The sequence below is a fragment of the Danio rerio genome, chromosome 6, assembly GCF_052040795.2.
Source record: "Danio rerio strain M-AB ecotype USA chromosome 6, GRCz13ab, whole genome shotgun sequence".
Classification (NCBI taxonomy): Eukaryota; Metazoa; Chordata; class Actinopteri; order Cypriniformes; family Danionidae; genus Danio; species Danio rerio.
Window position 1 is genome coordinate 17,795,475 of NC_141026.1, and position 27,372 is coordinate 17,822,846.

Sequence of the window (27,372 nt, forward strand, 5' to 3'; positions counted from 1 at the left end):
CACATTTAAAGTAGTTTCAACAATATTTTGTTGTTCTAAATAGTTGGCCTTTTACAGTCCAAGTATACTTGAATAAATGCCAATTTATTAGTCGGATCTCTAACAACATTGTATAGCGTGCCACGCTGCTCCGTCTAACTTGTTTTATTCCGTTACTAACCTGTACAGTGGCTTGTAGTGCTATGGACAACAACATTTATCAGTGATAATAACACGAGGTTTGAATAATTCAAAACATAATTTATTAGTCAGGTAAATGTATTATGCCAAATTCAATCAGTCAATTCATAAACGATCAATACAAAACATCAAATTATCAAAGACAAATCCAAGATGAAAAAGATGCATTCCTGACTTCAAAAATATACATAACATGGATCAAACCATGTTATGGGCTGATCTGGTTAGGCAGAATCGCGCTGAATCTTTCTCAGACCTTACCTTAAATAATCCAAGAATTCCCTCAAGAAAGGGGGTGTGAATAACAAAAGGCATTCACACTTAGGGAAAAGTCACACCCTTCATAGTGGTTCAAAAGATGCCTGAAGTTATATATTTATTGTTTTGATTATGTCTATTTCTGAGAGAACGAGACCATTGTACCAATCGCACTGAGACATTTCAAATGATATCAAACATGATAGTTAAAGTCAGTTTGGTTAATCTAGAACATTCAAACATTGAAATGACCATATGCGTGAGTTGGGGGGATGAAGCTGAGTTTCAGCATATTCAGATGCAATTGCAGCAGGAACTGGTTTTTCCCGCATTCCCCCCTGGTGGGTTGTGGAGTCCATTGGCCCTGTTTTCAGCTCATGTTTTGAATTGTCAAAGACATCAAAAATATTTGTAATATTTCAATTCTTACAGACCTAAAATAAATGATTATCTTTGCAAAACGCATGATCTATTTTGTATATGGTGACATAACCTGTTATATGATGTTATACTGGATAAAGACTGCCAAGGGTGTTAAGACATTCAGAATAACACTATTTCAGACTCAGAATATGGCCATGATTATACAATTATAAGTCACTGGAGCACAATTAACTGTCTTTAGAAATAGAAATGACAGAAGCAAATACATATTTATTTTTACCTTCAAAAGTATCCTTGCAATGACGTGAAAATGAGATCGCAATGAAAAATGAGATTTTATGTCATATTATTAATCACATAAAATCTTACAGCAGTCAACACTGAAATCCATACATAATACATTACGTTTGAATGAATCCCATTTCTGTGATATAAATAATAAACATTCTGAACAGAGAACTGTAACATTGAGCAAATACAGCAGAGATACAATAGAACTCACAATGTAGTCACTATCTATTAAAACCAAGATTGGAAAAAAAAGAACTTGAATATATTTATTATTTATTATACAAATTTAACAGCAAATGACCTGTTAAAAAGTCACAACATTACATTCAAATCAGCTTCTGTTACTTGCTGCTTTACTTTAATCACAGTTGCGTTGCCCAAAAGGGTCAGTTCTTACATGATTAAATGAATCTTTCTTAAGTATGTCTGGACGAATGTGACACCGTCACACTTTCCGTTCTCCAAGTCAATGCAGCACATCACGGTAATAAACAAAGATGTAAACAAAGTACATTGCTTTATGAACTATTACAATTACTTGAAGCGCAGTCAACATTAATGAAGTTGAGCCAAGTAAAAATGTCAAAGATTAAACTATCAGGCCCTTCTGAAGGCTGAAATAAATCATTAAACACTGACTATCATCTGGTTTGTAATCAATAACTATTTTCAGACCAAAGAATATCATGCGCTGAATGAAACAAACTGTGTTACTAAGAATAAATTAAGAATAAATGTCACCTTCAAATGTAAAACATCATTTTGTTTTCTATAAAAAGCGATTAGTTACTTTAATGAAGGGATCAAAACCGCTGCCTTAAAAGTGACCAATTGACTTCCCTTAAAATTATGAGAACCTATTAAGTTGACTTAACTTACCTTTTTATAGTCAACTAATTGCTTTTTACAGCGTAATTAAAATGAGATTTCATTTTTCTCAATCACAACATTCATGACTGCCCGTTTCGCCACTTACAAATTTAAAATGAAGCATATTTTCATACAATTTGTTGCTCACATTACATGTATGATAACTTAAATATATTTGAATATACTGTATAATATGAATAAAACAATTAGTTTGAAATAAATTAGAGTAATAACCGCTAGACATTCAGCATGCTAAGTTCCCCTTCGGTTGGGGAACTTCAGTGCCATGAATGGGAGGATTCGGATCAGAAGCCGCTTATCTGGAGAGTATTGAACGGGCCAATGAATGAAATTAATTGGCAGCGTAAGCTTGCGCAGGTGTGCGACATCTGCAATTATCTCAGCATATAAGCACACCTGAAGCCAGCAGACGCCATCCTTTTCGCTTCAGATCCTTTCTGAGTGAGTCGATGAGGGTTCCTCTTGCTGATCAGCACTTCAGAGCGAACGAGTGTGTCTCCCGGTCCAGAGTGGGTCTTCGCGGTGGCAGACGGTCGAGCTGGGTTACTCCCTTGCCTGCGGTTCTTTGGGTCCGGTCCTCCAGAGCGGTGCGTATAGTTAACTTTCGCAAGAGAGCGAGCCACCCCAGTTGCCTCCTGTTCTAAAAAAGCAGCGGGCGCTCGGGCAGATCTGAGGGTTTCAGCGGGAGCTAATCCGCCGCCCACGGGCTCGCGGACCTCTCGCTCCTCACGGCGCTCCATCCAAGCTTCGGGTGGTGAGAGTGATCCGTCTAACCAGATGGTAGCTCTCACACTCGCTGACACCGGAGATCAGATGTCCTCCGCGGCATCGGAGGGTGGGCTTTCACTGTCCGACGAAGATCCGGACCCGCTCGCCCCCTCCGGGCAGGTGAGCGCTGTCAAATCGGATCCTGAAGCGGACATGTTAGCCGTGCTTTCCCGGGCTGCTTCGGCCGTGGGGTTGGAGATGGTTTATCCCCCAGCTCCGCGGCCGGACCGACTAGATGGGTGCTACGTAGAGGACCAGAAGGCGAAGCCTTCGAAGCCTCTCGTCCCCTTCTTCCCGGAAGTGCACAGTAGGCTCACGCAGTCCTGGAGGGCACCTTTCTCTGCCCGTGCTGCGAGTGCCTCCGCTCTCACCGCCCTTGACGGCGGAGCTGCCAGGGGGTATGAGGCGATCCCGTCAGTGGAGCGCGCTGTCGCGGTCAATCTTTGTCCGCGCGGCGCCTCTACGTGGCGGGGTTTGCCCCGCCTCCCGTCCAAAGCCTGTAGGTTGTCTGCCTCCCTCGGAGCCAGAGCTTATAAGGCTGCGGGCCAGGCTGCTTCTGCTTTGCACGCGATGGCCACCTACCAGCGCCACCAAGCGCAGGCGCTGGCCGAGCTGCACGAGGGCGGGTCCAACCCAAGCTTATTACATGAGCTGCGCACCGCGACCGACTATGCTCTTCGGACTACTAAGTCCGCCGCGTGTGCGCTGGGGAGGACGATGTCCACACTTGTGGTTCAGGAACGCCACCTCTGGCTAAACCTGGCCGATATGCGCGACGTTGACAAAGTTCGCTTTCTTGACTCGCCCATATCCCAGGCTGGCCTGTTCGGCGACACCGTCGGTGAATTCACCCAGGAATTCAAGGCGGTGAAAGAGCAGTCGGATGCGATGGGCAATGTCATCTATCGGCGTGGCCGTAAGCCCGCTCCGCCCGCCGAGCCATCCACCTCCGCTGTTCCTCGCCGAGGGCGCCCGCCAACGAGTGCTGCCCCGCCCCCGCCTGCGCCTCCGGCCAAGCGGGCGCGGCGTTCACCTCGAAAGCAGGCAGCCCCTCCTGCCCAGGGCGCCGTTAAGTCCGGTAAACGGACCGCGAAGCGTCCCTAAGACAGGCCATCCGGAGAAGAGGAAACTTGCTCTTTCCCCGCTGGAGGGCGGGGCCCCGATAACAACGGTACTTTTCAGTGCCACCAAAACATCAGTAAAAGAGCACTTTTTCCCTTCCCCGGATGTGACTGCACGAGTTCTGCCAGTCCGGGACGCGCTGCCTTCCGGCTCGCAGACTCTATGTGCTTCGCCAGTGGCTCACGAGCGCTGGGGGGACGGTCTCCCTTCCCTCAGCCCTCCAGCCCCCTCTCCGGAGTCAGGGTGCGGAGCCAGAGCGAATCGCTCTCCTCCAGCTCTTCCGCGGGACCTTCGTGCTTCCCGGATCAGCACACCCACTCCGCGCTGCCCCACCGCTGGTACGTCAGCGATTGTAGCGATGACTCCATTAGCGAGGGCTCTGCCTGCCTGGTTAGCGCGGGCCAGCCCCTCGCGGTGGCTCATACGCACAATCAGACTCGGTTACGCGATTCAGTTCGCGAAACGGCCCCCCAAGTTTACGGGCGTGTATTTCTCCAGGGTCAACCCCCTGTCCGCCCCTGTCTTGCGAGAGGAGATTGCTGCCCTCCTGGCGAAGGGTGCAATCGAGCCGGTTCCTCCAGCCGAGATGGAGAGTGGGTTTTACAGCCCATACTTCATCGTACCCAAAAAGAGCGGTGGGTCACGGCCAATCCTAGATCTGCGCGTTTTGAACCGCTGTCTGCACAAGCTGCCGTTCAGAATGCTCACGCAGAGGCGCATTCTCCAATGCATTCGTCCTCGGGATTGGTTTGCAGCCATAGACCTGAAGGACGCGTATTTCCATGTCTCCATTCTTCCACGCCACCGCCAATTTCTGCGGTTTGCGTTCGAGGGTCGAGCGTGGCAGTATAAGGTCCTCCCCTTCGGGCTCTCTCTGTCTCCGCGGGTCTTCACCAAACTCGCGGAGGGTGCCCTAGCGCCCCTTCGGCCCGCGGGCATTCGCATACTCAGTTATCTCGACGACTGGCTGATTTTAGCCCACTCGCGGGAGCAATTGATTATGCACAGGGACGAGGTGCTTCGGCATCTCCGCCTACTGGGGCTTCAGGTCAACCGAGAAAAGAGCAAACTCGCCCCCGTGCAGAGGATTTCTTTTCTCGGGATGGAGCTGGACTCGATCACCATGGTAGCGCACCTCTCCGAGGAACGCGCTCGCCTGTTGCTGAACTGTCTGAGGGAGCTCGACCGCAAACTAGTGGTCCCACTGAAGTTCTTTCAGAGGCTCCTGGGGCATATGGCATCCGCAGCCGCCGTCACGCCGCTCGGGTTGCTCCATATGAGACCACTTCAGCACTGGCTTCACGATCGGGTCCCCAGACGCGCATGGCACGCGGGCACACACCGGGTCTCGGTTACTGCGCTGTGTCGCCGTGCCCTCAGCCCTTGGAACGACCCCTCGTTCCTACAGGCCGGTGTGCCTCTAGGACAGGCGTCCAGCCATGTTGTTGTTTCAACAGACGCTTCCAACACGGGTTGGGGAGCCGTGTGTCGCGGGCATGCGGCTGCGGGCCTCTGGAAGGGTGCCCAGCTGCATTGGCATATCAATCGCCTAGAGCTGTTGGCAGTGTTCCTCGCTCTCCACCGCTTTTTACCGGTGCTGGAGCGGCAACACGTGCTGGTCAGGACGGACAGTACGGCAGCGGCGGCGTATATCAACCGCATGGGGGGTATGCGCTCTCGCCGCATGTCTCAGCTCGCCCGCCGTCTGCTCCTCTGGAGTCACCCGCGGCTGAAATCGCTGCGCGCCATTCACGTCCCAGGCACGCTCAATCGTGCAGCCGATGCGCTCTCACGACAGCTGTTACGCCCTGGAGAATGGAGACTCCACCCCGAGTCTGTTCAGCTGATATGGGCGCGATTCGGGGAGGCCCAGATCGATCTGTTTGCTTCCCCCGAGAACGCTCACTGCCAGTTGTTTTTTTCCCTGACCGAGGGCTCTCTCGGCACGGATGCACTGGCCCACAGCTGGCCTCGGGGCATGCGCAAGTATGCATTTCCCCCAGTGAGCCTGCTCGCGCAGTTTCTGTGCAAGGTCAGGGAGGACGAGGAACAGGTTCTGCTAGTTGCGCCCCTTTGGCCCAACCGGACCTGGATATCAGAGCTCTCACTTCTCGCGACGGCCCTCCCCTGGCGGATCCCTTTGAGAGAGGACCTACTCTCTCAGGGACAGGGCACCATCTGGCACCCTCGCCCCGATCTTTGGAACCTCCACGTGTGGTCCCTAGACACGAGGAAAACTTAGGTAACCTACCGACTGCGGTGGTTAATACCATCACTCAGGCTAGAGCCCCCTCCACGAGGCGCGCCTACGCCCTGAAGTGGAGTCTATTCACTGAATGGTGCGTCTCTCGCAGAGAAGACCCCCGAAATTGCCAGATTAGTGTTGTGCTCTCTTTCCTTCAAGAGAAGTTGGACAGCAGGCTGTCGCCCTCCACTCTCAAGGTTTACGTGGCCGCCATCTCCGCTTATCATAGCGCGGTAGCTGGCGGCACCGTGGGAAAGCATAACCTGGTCATCCAGTTCCTTAGGGGTGCTAGGCGAATTAATCCATCTCGCCCCCCTCTCATGCCCTCTTGGGATCTCGCCCTCGTTCTCACGAGTCTGCGATCCGATCCCTTTGAGCCACTCGAATCAGTATCTCTAAGATTTCTGTCCCTGAAGACAGCTCTGCTGGTTGCGTTGGCCTCCATCAAGAGGGTCGGGGACCTGGAGGCATTTTCGGTCAGTGACTCGTGCCTGGAATTCGGGCCGGATTACTCTCACGTTATCCTGAGACCCCGCCCCGGTTATGTGCCCAAGGTTCCTACCACCTCCTTTAGAGATCAGGTAGTGAACCTGCAAGCGCTGCCCCCGGAGGAGGCAGGCCCAGCCCTTTCTTTACTTTGTCCAGTTCGCGCTCTGCGCATTTATGTGGACCGTACTCAGAATTTTAGATCATCTGAGCAGCTCTTTGTCTGTTATGGCGGTCGGCAGCAGGGGAGTGCCGTATCGAAACAAAGATTATCCCACTGGATTGTGGATGCCATTTCACTCGCTTATTCGAGTCGAGGTCAGCCGTGTCCCCCGGGAGTACGTGCACACTCCATTTGGAGCGTTGCATCCTCTTGGGCGCGTGCACGCGGCGCCTCTCTAACAGACATCTGTAGAGCTGCGGGCTGGGCGACACCCAACACATTTGCAAGGTTTTACAATCTGCGAGTGGAGCCGGTTTCCTCAAGGGTATTAGGTAACCCTTTGGTGATTGAGGAGACAACTCGGTAGGGTGTTGAAACACGCTTGCGGCGCCATTCTCCCTAACACGGAGGTACGTGCGCCTTTTTTATCTGTCAGTAAAGTTCCCCGTCAGGTGAGCCCTGCAGATTCCTCCGTGGCCCCCAGCACTGACTCAGCGGAGGAGTCACTTGCTGGCCCACTACGTTGTAGGTCTGCCCGCTGGTCAGCCCGCGTTTTGGGTATAGGTGCCTGCTATGCGTGATTCCCACTAGGCGATCCCATATGCTTATTCCGCCACGGTTAAGTCCCCCCCCTGGGCGGACCCGTGTCTTCCCTCTCCGCTAACCACTCTTTTGCTATGCGTACTCCCCCTTTTTAGGGCTAGTCCATAGGTAAATTCTGCCATCTACCCCCCCCTTGGGTAACGGATGGCCTCCGCAGCGTCCTCCCTATCGGGATTGCACGCTTCCCAACGTACTGTCGTATTTCCTAGAATTATCTAGATGCTCACGACTTCCCAAAAAATATATCTAAATCCGTAAAACTTCTGTTGAAGTAGGATAAATTAGGGCCAGGGACACGTTGGAGGACCGCGCCCCCCATGATGTGGGTGCGTCACGCTTGCTTGACTATCTCCTCATCGGGGGTGTTGGTAAGGTGCAGTCATTATGGCGCTTTCCATATTCTCCCATTCATGGCACTGAAGTTCCCCAACCGAAGGGGAACGTTCGAGGTTACAGAAGTAACCCTTCGTTCCCCGAGGAGGGGAACGGAAGTGCCATATTCCGTCGCCATAATGACTGTCCACTCTAAAAAACGCTGGGTTGGTTTTTTAACCCAAATGCTGGGTTGAGACTGCTGGGTAACAAAATTGGGTTGATTCAACCCAATTTGGGTTGAAAATCGATCTTTATCTATAACCCAGCAGTGCTGGGTTGGGAACGCGGACGTGAAAGAGAGCACGCACGTCACGTCAACATGCAGGGACATCAACGTGAGAAACCGCCATTTTCTTTGCGCTGTCTTTGAGGGGAAGCGAGTGAAATTCTGTTTGAGACGTAAGTTATTTAGTGTGTATTTAACAATTTTCATAAGAAATAACACACTTAGTTTACTTAGTATAATATACACGCGCTTTTTTTTCTGTTTCTCCGCCTGATGGCCGACTTGTTGCTCCGCCTCACGCTGACCTGTGCTCGCCTTATGGCCGAACTGTTGCTCCGAGTCCGCCTGACGAGCGACCTGTTTCTCCGGATCTGTTTCTCCGCCTAACGGCGACCTGTTTCTCCGGACCTGTTTCTCCGGACCTGTTTCTCCGCCTAAAGCAGGTCGCACACCAGAAGCGCCGCTCGGCGGCGCGCCGCGCAGCGCCACGCAGCGCCATGTATTTTAGAATTCTAAACATAGGTTTCTATCAGGATACACACACCGGCGCCGCAAGTCGGCGGCTGTCGGCGGCGCCCGTCGACGGCTCAGGACGCAGTTCATTTTTCAGCCGCGCCACAGAGCGCCATCTGATTAGTTTCATGTTAAATATCATGTTAAATATCATTCGAATGTGCGCGTCTGGTGTGTGATACTTTTAACTGTCATGTACGCGCCGTGTCGCGGCGCCGAGCGGCGCTTCTGGTGTGCGACCTGCTTAACGCCCGAGCTGCTGCTCCGCCTCACACCCAGCCTGTTGATCGGTGGACGGGAAAGCGCGCATGGCATCGGAAGGAGCTCGAAAAGTATAAGGTAACTAATGAAACTAACGTGAAGCATGTTTGATGACCACTTTATAAACACAACACCTAGGATAATTTAGGAGCTTTTTATTGTAATAAAATGCCTTTTGAATGACACAGATTTTTATGTTGGCTAGGTGATGACAGTAAGTAACGTTACTGTGATTTGTGATCTTTCTGGGGTGTTAACTGTAAAGCAGTAAGTAGTATTTTTACTCTTGTATTTCTTAAGTTTGTTCATGGATTTTTGTGACAATACTTTGATGCATAAGTGTTGAATTCAGCTTCTAACAATGTTTTTTTTAATCAAAATATATACAATACTTGTCCTGCTCTGCATGTACATTTTGTTTAGCTGTACATCTGTACATTGAATAGCAAATGTTATTAATTTACTATGAGCATTTTACATTCTAGACGTGATTTGAGATATCTTTAATTAATCCTGTATGTAAGGGTCGTTTCATGCTAACGGAAATGTCTGAGCTAAGGCTAATTCCAACCTAATCATCTTCGACTGCAAAAAGAAAAAGTTTGACCACCGTTTTATGTGACACCCTGGATAATTATTATCATTTAGGAGTATTTTTGTGATATAGTGACTTTTGGCTAACATGATCTTTTTTTACTTAATTTTGCTTAAACGCTTTTATCTGTTATTCTTTTTCAGATGGATAATTGCGTGAAAATCAAACTAAAAGAATGCAATCTTGAGGAGTTAATCCCCACATTTGAAGGTATGTAATAATATTTTACTTGCTTCATTGTAATCATTAGGGCTGCCCTTGTCTAAACATTTGTCTGGTTGACTTGTGATGTTAATTTGAAGCATTAGTTGAATAATTACAGATTTATTAATAAACCATTTATTCATTAATTCATTTTCTTTTTGACTCAGTCCCTTTATTAATCTGGGGTCGCCACAGCGGAATGAACCGCCAACTTATCCAGCATATTTTTTACACAGCGGATTCATGCAGCATACATTGACTTTGCCAGTGTGGACTTTTTTTCTGCAACTAGTGGGTAGCACATTCGCCTCATAGCAACAAGGTCACTTGATCGATCCTTGGCTGGGTCAATAGGCCTTTCTGTGTGGAGTTTGCATGTTCTCCCCGTGTTCGCGTGGGTTTCCTCCAGGTGCCCCGGTTTCCAAAGACGTGGTAAAGGTGAATTAAGTAGACTAAATTGTCAATGGTGTATGTGTGTGAATGAGTATTTGTTTCCCAGTGATGGGTTGCAGCTGAAAGGGCATTCGCTGCATAAAACTTATGCTGGATATGTTGGTGGTTCATTCCATTGTGGTTACCCCAGAATAATAAAGCGACAAAGCTGAAAAGAAAATGAATGAATGAATAATAAATTTTTAGTTGACTAATGGTTATTCAATTATTAGGGGGCAGCCCTAGTAATCATTAGCCACTTCAACACTTTAAACTGAGAGATTAAACTCTGATGCCAATTTGTTTTTGTCTGGTTATTTTTTAAAATCTGCTGTTCATGCAAGTGACATTCTCTTGTTTTATTTTTAGCACAGGAGCGAACCTTTCCTCATTTTTAGGTCAATTTGAATACAATTCAGAGGGTAAGGATTCAATTAAAGGTTTCTCGATGCATAATGATGCATTTAATGCATAATGATTGTCTTAGTTATTTTATTAACAATGAAAATGTTATTTTTATGTTTGTTATTAGGGTGGCATGGGGGCGCAGTGGGTAGTGCTGTCGCCTCACAGCAAGATGGTCGCTGGTTTGAGCCTTGGATGGGTTTCCCCTCCACAGTCCAATGACATGCGGTGTAGCTGAATTGGGTAAGCTGAATTGTCCATAGTGTGTGTGTAAATGAGAGTGTGATGGGTTGCAGTTGAAAGGGCATCTGCTGCGTAAAACATAAAAAGATGACGGTTTTGTGAAAGTTGTGATTTGGTCACAGCTATGGTTTCTCAAATTTTTAGTGATAAGATGCTTTATATAGATAGTGAATGCAACAAACTCTAAATGGCCTGTAAGCCAATTATTTTCATTAAAGGAGAAGTCCACTTCCAACAAAAGGTTCACACATAATGTTCTTACCCCCTTGTCACCCAAGATGTTCATGTCATTCTTTCTTCAGTCAGAAAGATTTTTTTTTTAGGAAAAAATTTTATCCATCTTGAACTGAGATTGTGCCTCATTTTTGAAGTTTTTAAAGAAAATTTAAATGCGGCTTCAAATGATACAAATACGGTTGCAAACAGTCCCAGCTCAGGAAAAAGGGTCTTATCTATTCTCATTAAGAAAACACAATTAAATACTTAATAATTTCAAATGCTCATCTTGCCTTACTATTACTTATTAAAAAAAGTTCCTTAGGCAAACCTGTTGTTGCATTGTCATCTTCACTCGGGCCAAAAAATTGCAGCATGGTGCCATGGTCAGTGGTTAAGTAATGCCAACACTGGCTGATAGCTTGGTGTGTTATGGCCTTAATTGCTTCTAAAGGTATTTTAGGTGTTCTAAAGTTAACTCTAAAGATATTTAACTTGTACACTTTTGAGTTTTTAATAAATCTTACTTCTATTTATTTTTTCAGATTGGGACCAATATTGCTGAGTATCTTCATCCATTGAATTCAAGAATCTATTGAGTTTCCTCATGTTCTCGTCCTTGGAGACCACCACTTCTTTCAAGCCTTTGCTCACGTGCTGTGCTATTTATTATTGCAAAGTACATTACTTGCCAAAGTGGACGTTTGCTATAAAGCATTCTACATCTTTGGTGTGAACTACCCCAAGCAGTGTTCCCTGGTGTGGCAGACTGTGGTTTATGGACATCCTGGGGAGGAGACACTAGCAGTAAGGGTTCTTATAGCATTAATTTTTGCTGACAAACAGTAATCATTAATACTGTGACCTCACTGCTTCCTTGGATTCTGTGTTCTTTAACTTGTACTTTGGATTGTGGGGGAAAAGGAGCACCCAGAGAAAACCCACACGAACACGGGGAAAACATGCAAACTCCACACAAGAACACCAACTGGCCCAGCTGAGGCTTAAACCACCGACCTTGTTGCTGTGAGGCAATCGTACTACCCACTGTGCCACCATGACACCCATTTCTAAAGAATAGTTTTAATAACTCATTTCTAATAACTGATTTCTTTTCTCTTTGCTATGATGACGGCACATAATAACAGACTAGATATTTTTTTAAGACACTCTACACTGCAGTTACATTGCAACTAATGTTTCTTACAGACTCTTTTATATCTCAGGATTGATGTTTGCACATGATTGTTCGAGTAAAAGTTAAAAAAAGTTTTTCTATTTCAAATTTGTTTTAAAATGCTTCCATCCTCAGGTTTCATTTTAACTTTTATATCTGTTTTTTCTTCAAAACTGCATTTACATTGAACTTGATCATCCTTACTGATGATTGCTTTATAGCTCATATATTGATGTTTGCACATAATTGTTAAAGGGAAAGTTATAAAATGTTTTCTTATTTTTTCTTAATATAAAATTTGTATTTTCTTAGTTTTTATTGTTTGTTTTGTTTTTTCAAGCTGTTTGATGCCTTTTCATTATTACTTTCACATATTTTTTTCTGCATTGCAGTTGATGATTTATATGAGAATATGTTGATGTTTGTGCTCAAATTACTTTCTGACTTCAGTCATTTAGATGCATTTTCATTATTACTTCCTTATACTATTGTTTTTCTCTACTCTGCAATAACATTGCTATTGCCTCTTACTGATGATTCCTGATTTATAAATGATGCAAATGTTTTTGAATGTATTTCAAATATGCGTTTTCTTAAGGTAATTTGTCTGATTTCAGTCTGATGCATTGTTACTGAACTTTAGTCAGTGTTTCTGTGATACAGTTTGATAAATTTTCACAGAAATCGTCTTAACCCTTTAACAACCCTTTCAAGAAAAAAAATTGGATTGCATTTCTCAACTGCTAATGTTGCTATTGAACACAATCAGTACATTTTAACACATGTTATAATTTCTAAAATATCAACCTCTACCAAATGATTGATATGTATGTTTATGGTAAAAGTACCAGAATTATGAAAAATCTGAAAAATTATGTGTAAGACCAATTTAAAAAAAAAAAAAAAATATATATATATATATATATATATATATATATATATATATATATATATATATATATATATATATATATATATATATATATAAGAAATATTAAAAGAAATATTTTGAACACTAAATCATATTTTTTCTTATGACTTTAACAGTCATTATTTAAAACAGTAAAAACGAGGTCAACCATTTGGTAGAGCAGGCAGTCAAAGAGTTAATGCTGAGGTGCAGATGGGAAAAATCTCAAATTCATTTGGACACATTTTATCTTTTGTCATAAATAAAATTCCATTACTGAACAACTATGTATTGCTGTAGAATTGTTTTTATTTTAGTGATTTTAATCATCAGTTTCTAGATTAAATTTCTGACCCATTTTGGGTTACATTCAACCCAGCAGTGTAGTAATTTTTAACTAATAGTTGGGTTAAAATCACAACCCAGCATGCTGGGTTAAACTTGTAACCCAACTTGCTGGGTTAAAGTAACCCAGCGTTGGGTTTGTCCCTTTTTTACCCAGCGCTGGGTTACCAAAACAACCCAAATTGGGTTGTTTTCAACCCAGCAGTTTTTAGAGTGTCCCTTAGCTGTTTGAAAGTCTCTTCAGCTTAAAAGGATGGCGTCTGCTGGCTTCAGGTGTGCTTATATGCTGAGATAATTGCAGATGTCGCACACCTGCGCAAGCTTACGCTGCCAATTAATTTCATTCATTGGCCCGTTCAATACTCTCCAGATAAGCGGCTTCTGATCCGAATCCTCCCATTCATGGCACTGAAGTTCCCCTTCTCGGGGAACGAAGGGTTACTTCTGTAACCTCGAACGTTTCTGTGCTATAACTCTAAACTAGATTTAATTAAGAATTATTCTTTCCTGCAACTGCTTTTTCAAAAAAAATAAAAATGTTATCCTGGCAGTACTGACCACCACCAAATTCAACCACACTGCTAAGAAAAAAAAAACTGCTGCTGCCACTACTGCTATGCTAACTACTAACACTACTACTACTACTACTACTAATGATAATAATAATATATTTCCTAAATAAAAATCAGTATAGAATTATTTTTGAAGACAAGATAGAAACATTGGTTTAGTGAGGATCATTAAAAAGTGAGCTTTAGCTTTAAAAATAAATCTGTAATAATAAAAGATTGTTGTAATTTTACTTTATTTATTCATCAATTAAATTTAGCCTTGGTATCTACAACACTTCTCTTTAAACTTTTGCATTCCTTTACGTTTGATTACAGTATTTTTTTAAATAAATATATTAAGTACATTTAATTCAGAACTTACACACATCTGTGTTTAGCATTTATTCTGTTACTTGCTTTGAATCTCACCTGGCGTTTATAAGATACTGTGCCAGGCTGATGTTGGCAGGTGTTCCAGTAATGGTGATCTGGCGGTTTGATGACCCCTCCATGGCATTAGCAATTTGGATCTGAGCCCCAGACATCTGACGGATTTCATTAATTTTGGTGCCCTGATGTCCAATTATACAGCCTATTAGCTGAAAATATAAAGTAGACAGATTAAAATGAGTTCAAGGCGTGTTCTTTACATTCTTCTTTGATTAGGGGTATAACGATACATCATAATGTGAAACTGTGAAATATAAATGTGCTGATGTGCATCGCTTGTGTAAACGATAGGACTTGCAATACTGAACTTGTTTTTTTTGCAGTACTCGGCTTATTGTATAAGGTATATTTCACCCAAAAAGGTCAATTCTGTTTTCCTGTACACTCTAAAAACTGCTGGGTTGAAAACAACCGAATTTGGGTTGTTTTGGTAACCCAGCGCTGGGTAAAAAAGGGACAAACCCAACGCTGGGTTACTTTAACCCAGCAAGTTGGGTTACAAGTTTAACCCAGCATGCTGGGTTGTGATTTTAACCCAACTATTAGTTAAAAATTACTACACTGCTGGGTTGAATGTAACCCAAAATGGGTCAGAAATTTAATCTAGAAACTGATAATTAAAATCACTAAAATAAAAACAATTCTACAGCAATACATAGTTGTTCAGTAATGGAATTTTATTTATGACAAAAGATAAAATGTGTCCAAATGAATTTAAGACATTTTTCCCATCTGCACCTCAGCATTAACCCTTTGACTGCCTGCTCTACCAAATGGTTGACCATGTTTTTACTATTTTAAATAATGACTGTTAAAGTCATAAGAAAAAAGATGATTTATATATATATTAAGACGATTAAGACGATTTCTATGAAAATTTATCAAACTGTATCACAGAAACACTGACTAAAGTTCAGTAACTATGCATCAGACTGAAATCAGACAAATTACCTTAAGAAAATGCATATTTGAAATACATTCAAAAACATTTGCATCATGTATAAATCAGGAATCATCAGTAAGAGGCAATTGCAATGTTATTGCAGAGTAGAGAAAAACAATAGTATAAGGAAGTAATAATGAAAATGCTTCTAAAAGACTGAAGTCAGAAAGTAATTTGAGCACAAACATCAACATATTCTCATATAAATCATCAACTGCAATGCAGAAAAAAATATGTGAAAGTAATAATGAAAAGGCATCAAACAGCTTGAAAAAACAAAACAAACAATAAAAACTAAGAAAATACAAATTTTATATTAAGAAAAAATAAGAAAACATTTTATAACTTTCCTTTAACAATTATGTGCCAACATCAATATATGAGATATAAAGCAATCATCAGTAAGGATGATCAAGTTAAATGTAAATGCAGTTTTGAAGAAAAAACAGATATAAAAGTTAAAATGAAACCTGAGGATGGAAGCATTTTTAAACAAATTTGAAATAGGAAAACTTTTTTTAACTTTTACTCGAACAATCATGTGCAAACATCAATCCTGAGATATAAAAGAGTCTGTAAGAAACATTAGTTGTAATGTAACTGCAGTGTAGAGTGTCTTTAAAAAATATCTAGTCCATTATTATGTGCCGTCATCATAGCAAAGAAAAGAAATCAGTTATTAGAAATGAGTTATTAAAACTATTCTTTAGAAATGGGTGTCATGGTGGCACAGTGGGTAGTACGATTGCCTCACAGCAACAAGGTCGGTGGTTTAAGCCTCAGCTGGGTCAGTTGGTGTTTCTGTGTGGAGTTTGCATGTTTTCCCCGTGTTTGTGTGGGTTTTCTCCGGGTGCTCCTTTTCCCCCACAATCCAAAGTACAAGTTAAAGAACACAGAATCCAAGGAAGCAGTGAGGTCACAGTATTAATGATTACTGTTTGTCAGCAAAAATTAATGCTAGCAGAACCCTTACTGCTAGTGTCTCCTCCCCAGGATGTCCATAAACCACAGTCTGCCACACCAGGGAACACTGCTTGGGGTAGTTCACACCAAAGATGTAGAATGCTTTATAGCAAACGTTCACTTTGGCAAGTAATGTACTTTGCAATAATAAATAGCACAGCACGTGAGCAAAGGCTTGAAAGAAGTGGTGGTCTCCAAGGACGAGAACATGAGGAAACTCAATAGATTCTTGAATTCAATGGATGAAGATACTCAGCAATATTGGTCCCAATCTGAAAAAATAAATAGAATTAAGATTTATTAAAAACTCAAAAGTGTAAAAGTTAAATATCTTTAGAGTTAACTTTAGAACACCTAAAATACCTTTAGAAGCAATTAAGGCCATAACACACCAAGCTATCAGCCAGTGTTGGCATTAGTTAACCACTGACCATGGCACCATGCTGCAATTTTTTGGCCCGAGTGAAGATGACAATGCAACAACAGGTTTGCCTAAGGAACCTTTTTTAATAAGTAATAGTAAGGCAAGATGAGCATTTGAAATTATTAAGTATTTAATTGTGTTTTCTTAATGAGAATAGATAAGACCCTTCTTCCTGAGCTGGGACTGTTTGCAACCGTATTTGTATCATTTGAAGCCGCATTTAAATTTTCTTTAAGCACTTCAAAAATGAGGCACAATCTCAGTCCATGAAGATGGATAAAATTGCTGAAATATTTTCCTAAAAAAAAATCTTTCTGACTGAAGAAAGAATGACATGAACATCTTGGGTGACAAGGGGGTAAGAACATTATGTGTGAACCTTTTGTTGGAAGTGGACTTCTCCTTTAATGAAAATAATTGGCTTACAGGCCATTTAGAGTTTGTTGCATTCACTATCTATATAAAGCATCTTACCAGAAAAAAATTGATAAACCATAGCTGTGACCAAATCACAACTTTCACAAAACCGTCATCTTTTTATGTTTTACGCAGCAGATGCCCTTTCAACTGCAACCCATCACACTCTCATTTACACACACACTATGGACAATTTAGCTTACCCAATTCAGCTACACCGCATGTCATTGGACTGTGGGGGGGAAACCCATCCGAGGCTCAAACCAGCGACCATCCTTCTGTGAGGCGACAGCACTACCCAGTGTGCCCCCATGCCACCCTAATAACAAACATAAAAATAACATTTTCATTGTTAATAAAATAACTAAGACAAGCATTATGCATTAAATGCATCATTATGCATCGAGAAACCTTTAATTGAATCCTTACCCTCTGAATTGTATTCAAATTGACCTAAAAACGAGGAAAGGTTCGCTCCTGTGCTAAAAATAAAACAAGAGAATGTCACTTGCATGAACAGCAGATTTTAAAAAATAACCAGACAAAGACAAATTGGCATTAAAGTTTAATCTCTCAGTTTGAAGTGTTGAAGTGGCTAATGATTACTAGGGCTGCCCCCTAATAATTGAATAACCATTAGTCAACTAAAAATTTATTATTCATTCATTCATTTTCTTTTCAGCTTTGTCGCTTTATTAATCTGGGGTAACCACAATGGAATGAACCACCAACATATCCAGCATAAGTTTTATGCAGCAGATGCCCTTTCAGCTGCAACCCATCACTGGGAAACAAATACTCATTCACACACATACACCATTGACAATTTAGTCTACCCAATTCACCTTTACCACATGTCTTTGGAAACCGGGGCACCTGGAGGAAACCCACGCGAACACGGGGAGAACATGCAAACTCCACACAGAAACGCCTATTGACCCAGCCAAGGATCGATCAAGTGACCTTGTTGCTATGAGGCGAATGTGCTACCCACTGCGTCACCATGCACCCCAAAATTTATTAGTTGCAGAAAAAAAGTCCACACTGGCAAAGTCAATGTATGCTGCATGAATCCGCTGTGTAAAAAATATGCTGGATAAGTTGGCGGTTCATTCTGCTGTGGCGACCCCAGATTAATAAAGGGACTGAGTCAAAAAGAAAATGAATCAATGAATAAAAGGTTTATTAATAAATCTGTAATTATTCAACTAATGCTTCAAATAAACATCACAAGTCAACCAGACAAATGTTTAGACAAGGGCAGCCCTAATGATTACAATGAACCAAGTAAAATATTATTACATACCTTCAAATGTGGGGATTAACTCCTCAAGATTGCATTCTTTTAGTTTGATTTTCACGCAATTATCCATCTGAAAAAGAATAACAAATAAAAGCGTTTAAGCAAAATTAAGTAAAAAAAAGATCATGTTAGCCAAAAGTCACTATATCAAACAAATACTCCTAAATGATAATAATTATCCAGGGTGTCACATAAAACGGATGTCAAACTTTTTCTTTTTGCAGTCGAAGATGATTAGGTTGGAATTAGCCTTAGCTCAGACATTTCCGTTTGCATGAAACGACCCTTACATACAGGATTAATTAAAGATATGTCAAATCACGTCTAGAATGTAAAATGCTCATAGTAAATTAATAACATTTGCTATTCAATGTACAGCTAAACAAAATGTACATGCAGAGCAGGACAATTATTGTATATATTTTGATTAAAAAAAAAATTGTTAGAGAAGCTGAATTCAACAATTATGCATCAAAGTATTGTCACAAAAATCCATGAACAAACTTAAGAAATACAAGAGTAAAAATACTACTTACTGCTTTACAGTTAACACCTCAGAAAGATCACAAATCACAGTAACGTTACTTACTGTCATCACCTAGCCAACATAAAAATCTGTGTCATTCAAAAGGCATTTTATTACAATAAAAAGCTCCTAAATTATCCTAGGTGTTGTGTTTATAAAGTGGTCATCAAACATGCTTCACGTTAGTTCCATTAGTTACCTTATACTTTTCAAGCTCCTTCCGATGCCATGCGCGCTTTCCCGTCCACCGATCAACAGGCTGGCTGTGAGGCGGAGCAGCAGGTCGGGCGTGAGGCGAGCACAGGTCAGGCGTTAGGCGGAGCAACAGCTCGGGCGTCAGGCGGAGCAACAGCTCGGGCGTCAGGCGGAGAGACAGGTCGCCGTCAGGCGGAGAAACAGGTCCGGAGAAACAGGTCGGTCGTCAGGCGGACTCGGAGAAACAGAAAAAAAAGCGCGTGTATATTATACTAAGTAAACTAAGTGTGTTATTTCTTATGAAAATTGTTAAATACACACTAAATAACTTGCGTCTCAGACAGAATTTCACTCGCTTCCCCTCAAAGACAGTGCAAAGAAAATGGCGGTTTCTCACGTTGATGTCCCTGCATGTTGACGTGACGTGCGTGCTCTCTTTCACGTCCGTGTTCCCAACCCAGCACTGCTGGGTTATAGATAAAGACCGATTTTCAACCCAAATTGGGTTGAATCAACCCAATTTTGTTACCCAGCAGTCTCAACCCAGCATTTGGGTTAAAAAACCAACCCAGCTTTTTTAGAGTGTATTACGCTGATAATGCTGTTTCATGGCCGTGAAATCACATGTTTGTTTACCACAGAGATATAACAGATGATACATTTGTAAATAATGTTCACTTTGTTGCACAGAGAGAGATTCCTTTGCTTCATAAGACCTCAGTGCATCGTCAGGACTTGAGTGTATCGTTACACCCCTATCTATGATACAGTTTCCCCAAAAACTGCCTCTCAAAGTTCATGAGTACTGGCCTGTGAACTGGCATCCACACCTATTAACAGAACAAATGCAGGAGAACTGAGAAATACAGAGAACATTGAACACAACATTAAGCATGGTTAAACTGTGCAACTGTCCAAATCTGTTATAAAACACAAATAAATCTAATGGAGAATTTCCTGATTTACAGTAAAATACTGTTCATTTTTACAAAGCGACTGACATTCCAGGAGTTTCTAATGGCACTTCACATTTAACTCTTTATTCACTTTTATTTACTGATTGTTCTTAATTGTTCTTATTATAAACAGGTTCATGTTAAATTCTGTTATTAATTTTAGGTTTTTGTTGCATGTCTCAGGGATGTCAATGGGAAGCACCAAGGAATGTCATGCAGCTCACAATCCCAGGAAAGTGCCAACTTCACCCTAAAGTACTCCAGCTGATATGGGGGTGTTTTGGAGAAACTCAGGTTTACCTGTTTGCTTTAGCCAAGACCGGCCACTGCTCCGCTCAGCACAGATGCACTGGCTCACTGCTGGATTCGGACATGTGTATCAGGCAAGTTTGCGTTTCCCTAGTGAGTCTTCTTGTACAGACCCTGTGCAAGGTCAGGGAGGACGAGGAGCAGATCTTGCTGGTTGCACCACACTGGCCCACCCAGACCTGGTTTCCAGAACTCACACTCCTCGGGACAGACCCTCCCTGACAGATTCTCCTGAGAAAGGACCTTCTTTCTCAAGGAGGTTTTCTATCTGGCACTTACGTCCAGATCAGAAAAAGGAGAAGGTAGTTGGAATTTTTATATATTTAAAGAAGGCATTTGATACAATAAATGATAATATATTGGTAAACAAATGATAAAGGTTTGGTATTAGAGAAGTAGCCTTGGACTGAATAAGCAGTTATTTAAAAAATAGGCAACAGTTTGTGGAAATTGGCAACCATAAATCTTCATATCTAAATGTAAAGTGTGGCATAGCACAAGGATCAGTTTTAGGTCCAATATTGTTTATAATTTACATGAATGATCTGTGTAAGATATCAGAGTTGTTTAAGTTTATATTATTTGCAGATGATAAAAGTTTCTTTTGTTCTGGGGATAATTTACTAAAACTTATGGAGTTGATTAAAACAGAAATTAATTAAATAAAATAATGGTTTGACTTAAACAAATTGTCATTAAATATAAGTAAAACAAAGGTTATGTTATTTGGAAATGCAAACAGCTGAAGAGTGAAAAGTAGCCTACACACAGATTTGCAAACCCCACCTAAAGTTACAACGTAATGGCGCCGATGACAGCGATCATGACATGTGGTGAATGTTGATCCGTGTTTTCGGAGAAGGTGCCTGAAGCTCGATGCGTTGCATTCACTGCGTGTTCAGCGCAAATGTCCGCTAAATGTGAAATCTAACACTGTACACATCATCCCCAAAGAAGCTCGCCTTTGCTAAGTTTAAACTGAATCTGCGGCTCATAACAAAGAGCAGTATTGTGCCGGTGATCATCACGAGAATCCTGCTCTGCCTGCTTATAAATTAGTGCGCTGACTCGCCTGCTTTCCACAAACAGAAGAAAGAAAATCAGCTCATAACAAGACTGAGCATTTAAAATGACACAAACCCAGATCAAAACCTTTAAAGAGTGATAGAAGTGAGACTTTTATTACTTTCTTTTGTCCATTCTTTCTTGAATTACTAACTAAAAACAGTTTTGCAGCTTTCAGCCTTGAATTAAATGATTTATTATAATCTTTTGTTTGTTTTGTAGCAGAAATATTATTTATTAGATAAAAACAATAGTGCAAAACAAAAATATTTCTTACTGCAATGCTTCATTTTAGTTTGATGCAAACCATGAATTTATTTATAAACTTACATTCAAGCACATTCAGGGCAGCACGATCATGAGAGATGTAATTCATTGTTAGTATTATTGTCATCATTAATATTTAATAATGATTAGACATACATTTTTGAATTATTGCACACAAATATAAATAAGTCATCTCAGCATTAGTTAGATAGTTGTTTCTGGTTTTTGTTAGTCCTAATTGATGTTGTTCAAATACAATCAATCCCTTAAAATACAAAAAGTCATTAGACTGATGGAAAATGTGGGCTATTTGGAGAATACAAATCCTTTATATTTAAAATGAAAGATACTCAAGTTCAAAGATTTGGTTCAATTTAAAACAGCACAATTTATGTTTAAAGCTAGGAATGAATTACTTCCAAAATGCATGCAAAAATTATTTGAAGAAAGACAAGAGGGATATAATCTGAGAGAAGAACTAAGGTTTAGGAGGTTGAAAACAAGGACAACTTTAACAAGTTTGTGTATGTCTGTCTGTGATGTGAAATTATGGAACAGTCTAGATCAGACTCCCAAACAATGTCAGGATAATAATCAATTGAAAAAGTTGTATAAATGTATATTATTAAAGGAATATAATGATGAAGGTGATTGAAAAAGGATAAAGCGAGAAAGGTATGATGAAGTTTTAATTAATGACTATTTGCAGTGAATTTTTTTCCTTTATTTCTAGTTATTTTTTTCCTTTGGGTCTGTTACAAAATGTAAAGGTACAATTGGAATCAAACATATAATTTGTCAAAGATATCAAAAGGATAAAATATATTTTATGAAAAAGAAGAGATCAGTAAAAGAAGAAATCAGTTTAAGTAATAGACGAATGATGTGTGTGGTGATGGGGTGGGAAAATAATAAGCTTGTGCTTCATCCCACTCCATTTTCCACCATGTTGAAATGTATTTTTTGTTAATGATGTTTTATGTGTGATATTTCTGTTTGGAAATAAATAAATCAAATCAAATCTCTGAAACCTTCATGTGTGATCTATAGACATGACATAGAAACCTTAAGTGACCTGGCAGCATCGGTAGCTGACCTCTCATGCCCTTTTGGGATCACTCTGTGGTCCTCTGCGCACTGCAAAGAGAGCCGCTTGATTCAATATCTTTAAGTTTTCTTTTCTTGAAGACAGCTCTGCTCATCACACTGGCTTCTATTAATAGAGTCCGGGACCTGGAGGCATTTTCTGTCAGCAAATCATGCTTGGAATTTGGGCCAGCTAACTCTCACATTGTCCTGAGACTCTGGCCTGGCTATGTGCCCAAGGTTCCTACCACTCCAGATCAGATAGTGAGACTTTAAGCATTGACCCTGGAGGAGGCTTACTTAACCCCTCCATTGCTGTGATGAGGTCGCACACTGGGTGTTTACGTGGCCCAAACAGAGCATTCTCTAGTCTGTTTTTTTTTCTTTTTGTTTTATTTTGCTTTGTGTCTGTTTTGGCAGTCGGCAGAAGGAAAGTGCCATATCAAGCAGAGGCTGGCACACTGGGTTGTGGATGCCATCGCCCTTGTGTATCATACCCAAATCAAGGTGTGTCCTCAGGGATAAGTGCACACTCAACTGGAAGTCCCGCATCCTCCTGGGCATTAGCAAGCAGAGCCTCTCTAACAGACAACTGTAGAGCTGCGGCTGGGCAACACTTAAAACATTTGTGAGATTCTACTATCTCTGAGTACATGTACATGTGATTTCTCAGGTTTTTTTTAATTTTTAATAAATTTGCAACAATTAAAAAAAAATCACATTGTCATTATGGGGTATTGTGTGTAGAATTTAGAGGTAATAAATGAATTTGACTCATTTTGAATTAAGGTTGTAACATAAAAATGTGGTTAAAGTGAAGCGCTATGAAAACTTTCCAGATGCTCTGACTGTACTGATACTTTACATTTGTCCATGACTGGGTTGACACAATGTGAGGTTTGTTTACTGTTTTTCTACTTGCAGATTATTTGTAAAAAGTGCAGGAGCTTGACCAACATTCATTTCTTACAGTCTAAGGTCTAATTAATACAACAACTGTGGTTTAATCAAAACTCTCAAACAATTTAGTCTCGAAGGCACTTTATAGTGAGAATGACCCTCATACAATTATATATATCCGGGTGAGTAATATGTAAGGTGGAGTAAAATGTCATGTGTAGTTAAAGGTATGTAAGTGTATGTATTTACCACCACCTACTGGAAGTTTTAGATTCTTATTTTGAAGATTATTTTCATTTTAAAACATCTTTTTTTCATAAATGCAGTAAAGTACAATAAGCTGAATTGTTTTCACACATATAAAATAAACTTGTCATCATTTACACATTTTGTGCCATTTAAATCAATTTCTTTTTTATTGTAGATTATTTTGTGTGTTTACTTGCTGCTTTTCACATTTAACACAATGATGAATTGAAAATTTTCGCTTTTTCGAGTCAATTTTATAACATTAAACATGGAATTTTCTCAATAATTTGCATTAATTTAATTCAGGATAACCAATAACTTTATAGTGGTCACTTCTTTTTATTTTTCCTCAGGATCGTAAGTTTTACATGTTTGATGAAATGATCCTTTCATTTCAATGTGTTTTAGTGAAAGTAGACTCGGCCATTTCAAGACACTGAAAACTTTTTTAAATTTTATTATTATTAAAATATTCTTTAAATGAAGGTTATTAATAAATATTTGACCTATAAATATTTAATTCTTAATGTCTGCAAGACTTATTTCGTGTTATTCTATGCGTGTGTGTGTGTGTGTGTGTGTGTGTGTGTGTTATATTTATTCCAGAAAAGAGCTTACAGTAGCTTGGTCCATCTGTAACTCCGGTCATTTTGAAGTTTCTTCCGGTCATTCAGGCAACATCTTCTTTCTGGGCGTCAGGCCAATCTTCTGCTGTCCAGAATCAGGTGGTTTGTCTTGGTTGGGCATCTCAGCTGAGATCTCTCCACAATGGGTGACCCCACAGTAGCTGTGAAGTACCAGTGGCGTGAACCATTTGGGTGAACTCATTTTTTAAATGTAATCCTAAGATTTTTTTTGAAGTTTTTTGTTTACAGTTTTGACTTTGATATTGACTGATCTAATGTTTATGCACAAATATATTAAAATAAAGCATTCTGCAGAAAACATTCATTTAAGAGAGATCTTTGAGGAGTGTGTTTATGCATATATATGCTTCAGTGTGAGAAAAGCTAGTCTGCTTGCATGACCATTGCCAGGTCTGGGCTGTTTTATTATTAATGTAATATTAAATTAAATTGTTAATATTAGTTAATGTCCTGTGAGTTCACATGAATTAACAATAAAACTTTATTTACATTAACTATGTTAACAAATAATAAATACTGTAATAAATGTATTAGATCTTACCAGGTTTGACTTTTTTACAGTGGAATACTGGCAACAGTGTTAGTCAGTGTAACAGAGCAGTAGCGGAAACTAACTGGAAACTGCTTACAGTTAATTACTGTACTGTACTTCTGTACTCACAGCTTAATCGCTACTGCACACACATTAATGGTAAATCATATATACAGTAGTTATTGTAGTTTAACTCAAATTAATCAGTTTTCTGAACTTATGAAAAATAAAAAAGCAAATCAATTCTTCAGACAAATGTATTTTATTGTTTTGGCAGCAAACAAACAAACAACAGAAAATGTCTGACAAAATTAAACAAATCAGCAGGTTTGAAGACATTTTCTATTTACAATGAAACAAAAAGGTTCAATAATGAACAACACATGCAGTGTATATACAGTAGGACTTGTGTGTTGAAGTAGGGGGGGAACTCCAGGAACTGAGTTTGACATCGATGGTTACAGTGTTGGGGGTAACGCATTACAAGTAACACAAGTTATGAAATAATATGACTTTTCCAAGTAACAAGTAACACATTAACAAATTCACAACCTGACAGTGGAGGTCTGTGTGTGGATGGCTGTACAGTATGAATCCTTTGTTATGATTCCCTGTGAGGATTTCTGTGCACGTTATCTAACTGAGGAGATTAAAATTGAAGGATTTTAATGTGTATAAAATCTGCTTAGTTCCAGAAAGGCACATTACACTGTTTGCATCTGTACATTATGGCAAAACCAATAAAGATGAGTTGTCCAATTAATACATATACTTCAATGAAAGTCATGTAAGAAGTGTGAGGAGATGCTAACTAGCTAACGATGTAGCTTTCAAGTGCACAGTTCAGGATAACAACAATTGGATTTAACACACAGACATTATTTTAGAAACCCTCAAAATATTTGAACACATTTACTCCTTTACACACTCATTGTAGATTCTTATTTAGAGCTTAAAACACATCAGACTCTGCATCCGAACTGACAGACAGAGAATAGAGCACACTCAGAAGTAAACAAATCAAACACCTGTGGCTCTCTTAAAGGACAACACATTTGTGTTTAGAATAAGACGGACAGCCAGTGTATGTGTGTGTTAATGCCTAAACCATTGTTTTCTGTCTTAAAATAAATGCAACTCTCTATAAATAGCCACATAAAGCATCAGAGTAGATGAACAGTAATTTACCATTTATTACCACAGTTACTACCTGTAATGGCTACATAAAGTAAATTACAGTCATTTATTCTTTGCATGATCTAATTTCATACAAATCCTGCTGGTTTTACAGTAAAATACTGTTTCCTTTCATTACAGCAGAACACTGGCTATTTTAGAGTTATTTACCGCATAATCTACAGCAAGGGTTAACAGTGTACAATTTAAATAACTGCCACAGAGAAGACATCTAACAATCTAAGCCCACCACCACCCCCTTCCTCTTGGAAGGACATCTATTTTTCATTCATTTATCCACCTATCTATTCAGTAAAATGACTAACCAGACCATCAGTTTCTAGTCATTGCTGAGGTGTGAGTCCCGTTTCTCCACATGCCCCAGTGAAATCTGACATACAAGACAAAAACAAGACTAACAAAACTTCACATGCTGCTGATCTCCAGCAATAAACAAAGTTTTCTCCAGTGCTCTTCAGACATATCTCCTCTGTTCCCTTGTGACTCTCTTCTTTCTGCTTCACTCCAGTCTGCAAAAGACTAAGACAGCACCAACAGAGCCCTAACTGATGGCTGAGCTCCTGCAATGCACATGCGGTTCTCCGGCAATTTAAAAAAAAATCTCCACTGATGCTCTTGTGAGTCTCTGTCTTCTCCCTGCTGTATGTCCATTACCTACAATAAATAACAGCCACAGAGAAGACATCTAGCTAACAATCCATGTCTACCACTACCCTCTTCCTCTTGGAAGGACATTCATGCCATGCACCTATCCACCTGTTTTTAAAGGATACTCCTGACCATCAGTGTCCAGTCATTGCTGAGGTGTGTGATTCCTATATTTCTCCACAAGCTGCACTCCAGACTGTAAAAGACAAAGACACGACTGACAGAGCTCTACATGCTTGCTGAACTCCTGCAGTGCACTAAATGTTCTCCAGCGTTCCTTAGACAAATCTCCACTGATGCTCTTGTGAGTTTCCTTCTTCTGTCTGTTGTGTGTCCACTACCTGAAAAAGAAACGCCTGCCGCAGAGAATACATCTATCTATCTAAAGCTGAGCTTAGACTACAGATGTTTTAATCCAATTTATTTTGACCTCCTGAGAATCGGAGATGAA

At 40.8% G+C, this 27,372-nt stretch overlaps 1 protein-coding gene and 3 long non-coding RNA genes across 10 annotated transcripts in view; 2 read left to right on the forward strand and 2 right to left on the reverse strand.

Annotated features, from left to right (window-relative positions):
- The window catches only part of LOC147843424 (serine/threonine-protein kinase pim-3-like), a 30,243-nt gene extending 5,395 nt beyond the window's left edge, over positions 1 to 24,848 (forward strand). Inside the window, exons 7-9 of one of the 6 annotated variants that reach the window (XR_015493441.1) lie at positions 20,205 to 20,632; positions 23,169 to 23,376; positions 24,504 to 24,848. Coding sequence is in view for 2 of the 6 variants with exons in the window: in XM_087257021.1 (XP_087113147.1) it covers positions 20,185 to 20,552 (368 nt within the window). In the remaining 4 variants the exon portion in view is untranslated. Of the gene's footprint in view, positions 1 to 20,184; positions 22,693 to 23,168; positions 24,034 to 24,503 lie in introns of those variants that run through there. The other 5 variants (XR_015493438.1, XR_015493440.1, XR_015493439.1 and 2 more) reach the window with 5 other exon arrangements.
- On the reverse strand, positions 220 to 13,816 carry LOC141386230 (uncharacterized). Its single transcript, XR_015493581.1, has 2 exons — positions 13,703 to 13,816; positions 220 to 2,235 (listed from the first exon to the last, which is right to left on the reverse strand). It is a non-coding gene; the product is annotated as an uncharacterized LOC141386230 (long non-coding RNA).
- On the forward strand, positions 8,786 to 13,235 carry LOC147843425 (uncharacterized). 2 transcript variants are annotated; one of them, XR_015493499.1, is made up of 6 exons: positions 8,786 to 8,844; positions 8,972 to 9,033; positions 9,505 to 9,571; positions 10,367 to 10,419; positions 10,530 to 10,645; positions 11,407 to 13,235. It is a non-coding gene; the product is annotated as an uncharacterized LOC147843425 (long non-coding RNA). The 2 variants fall into 2 exon arrangements; XR_015493500.1 differs by lacking the exon at positions 8,972 to 9,033.
- Positions 16,353 to 19,044, reverse strand: LOC101883920 (uncharacterized). Its single transcript, XR_015493525.1, has 5 exons — positions 18,881 to 19,044; positions 18,348 to 18,414; positions 17,471 to 17,523; positions 17,245 to 17,360; positions 16,353 to 16,472 (listed from the first exon to the last, which is right to left on the reverse strand). It is a non-coding gene; the product is annotated as an uncharacterized LOC101883920 (long non-coding RNA).
- Positions 24,849 to 27,372: the final 2,524 nt, after the last annotated feature.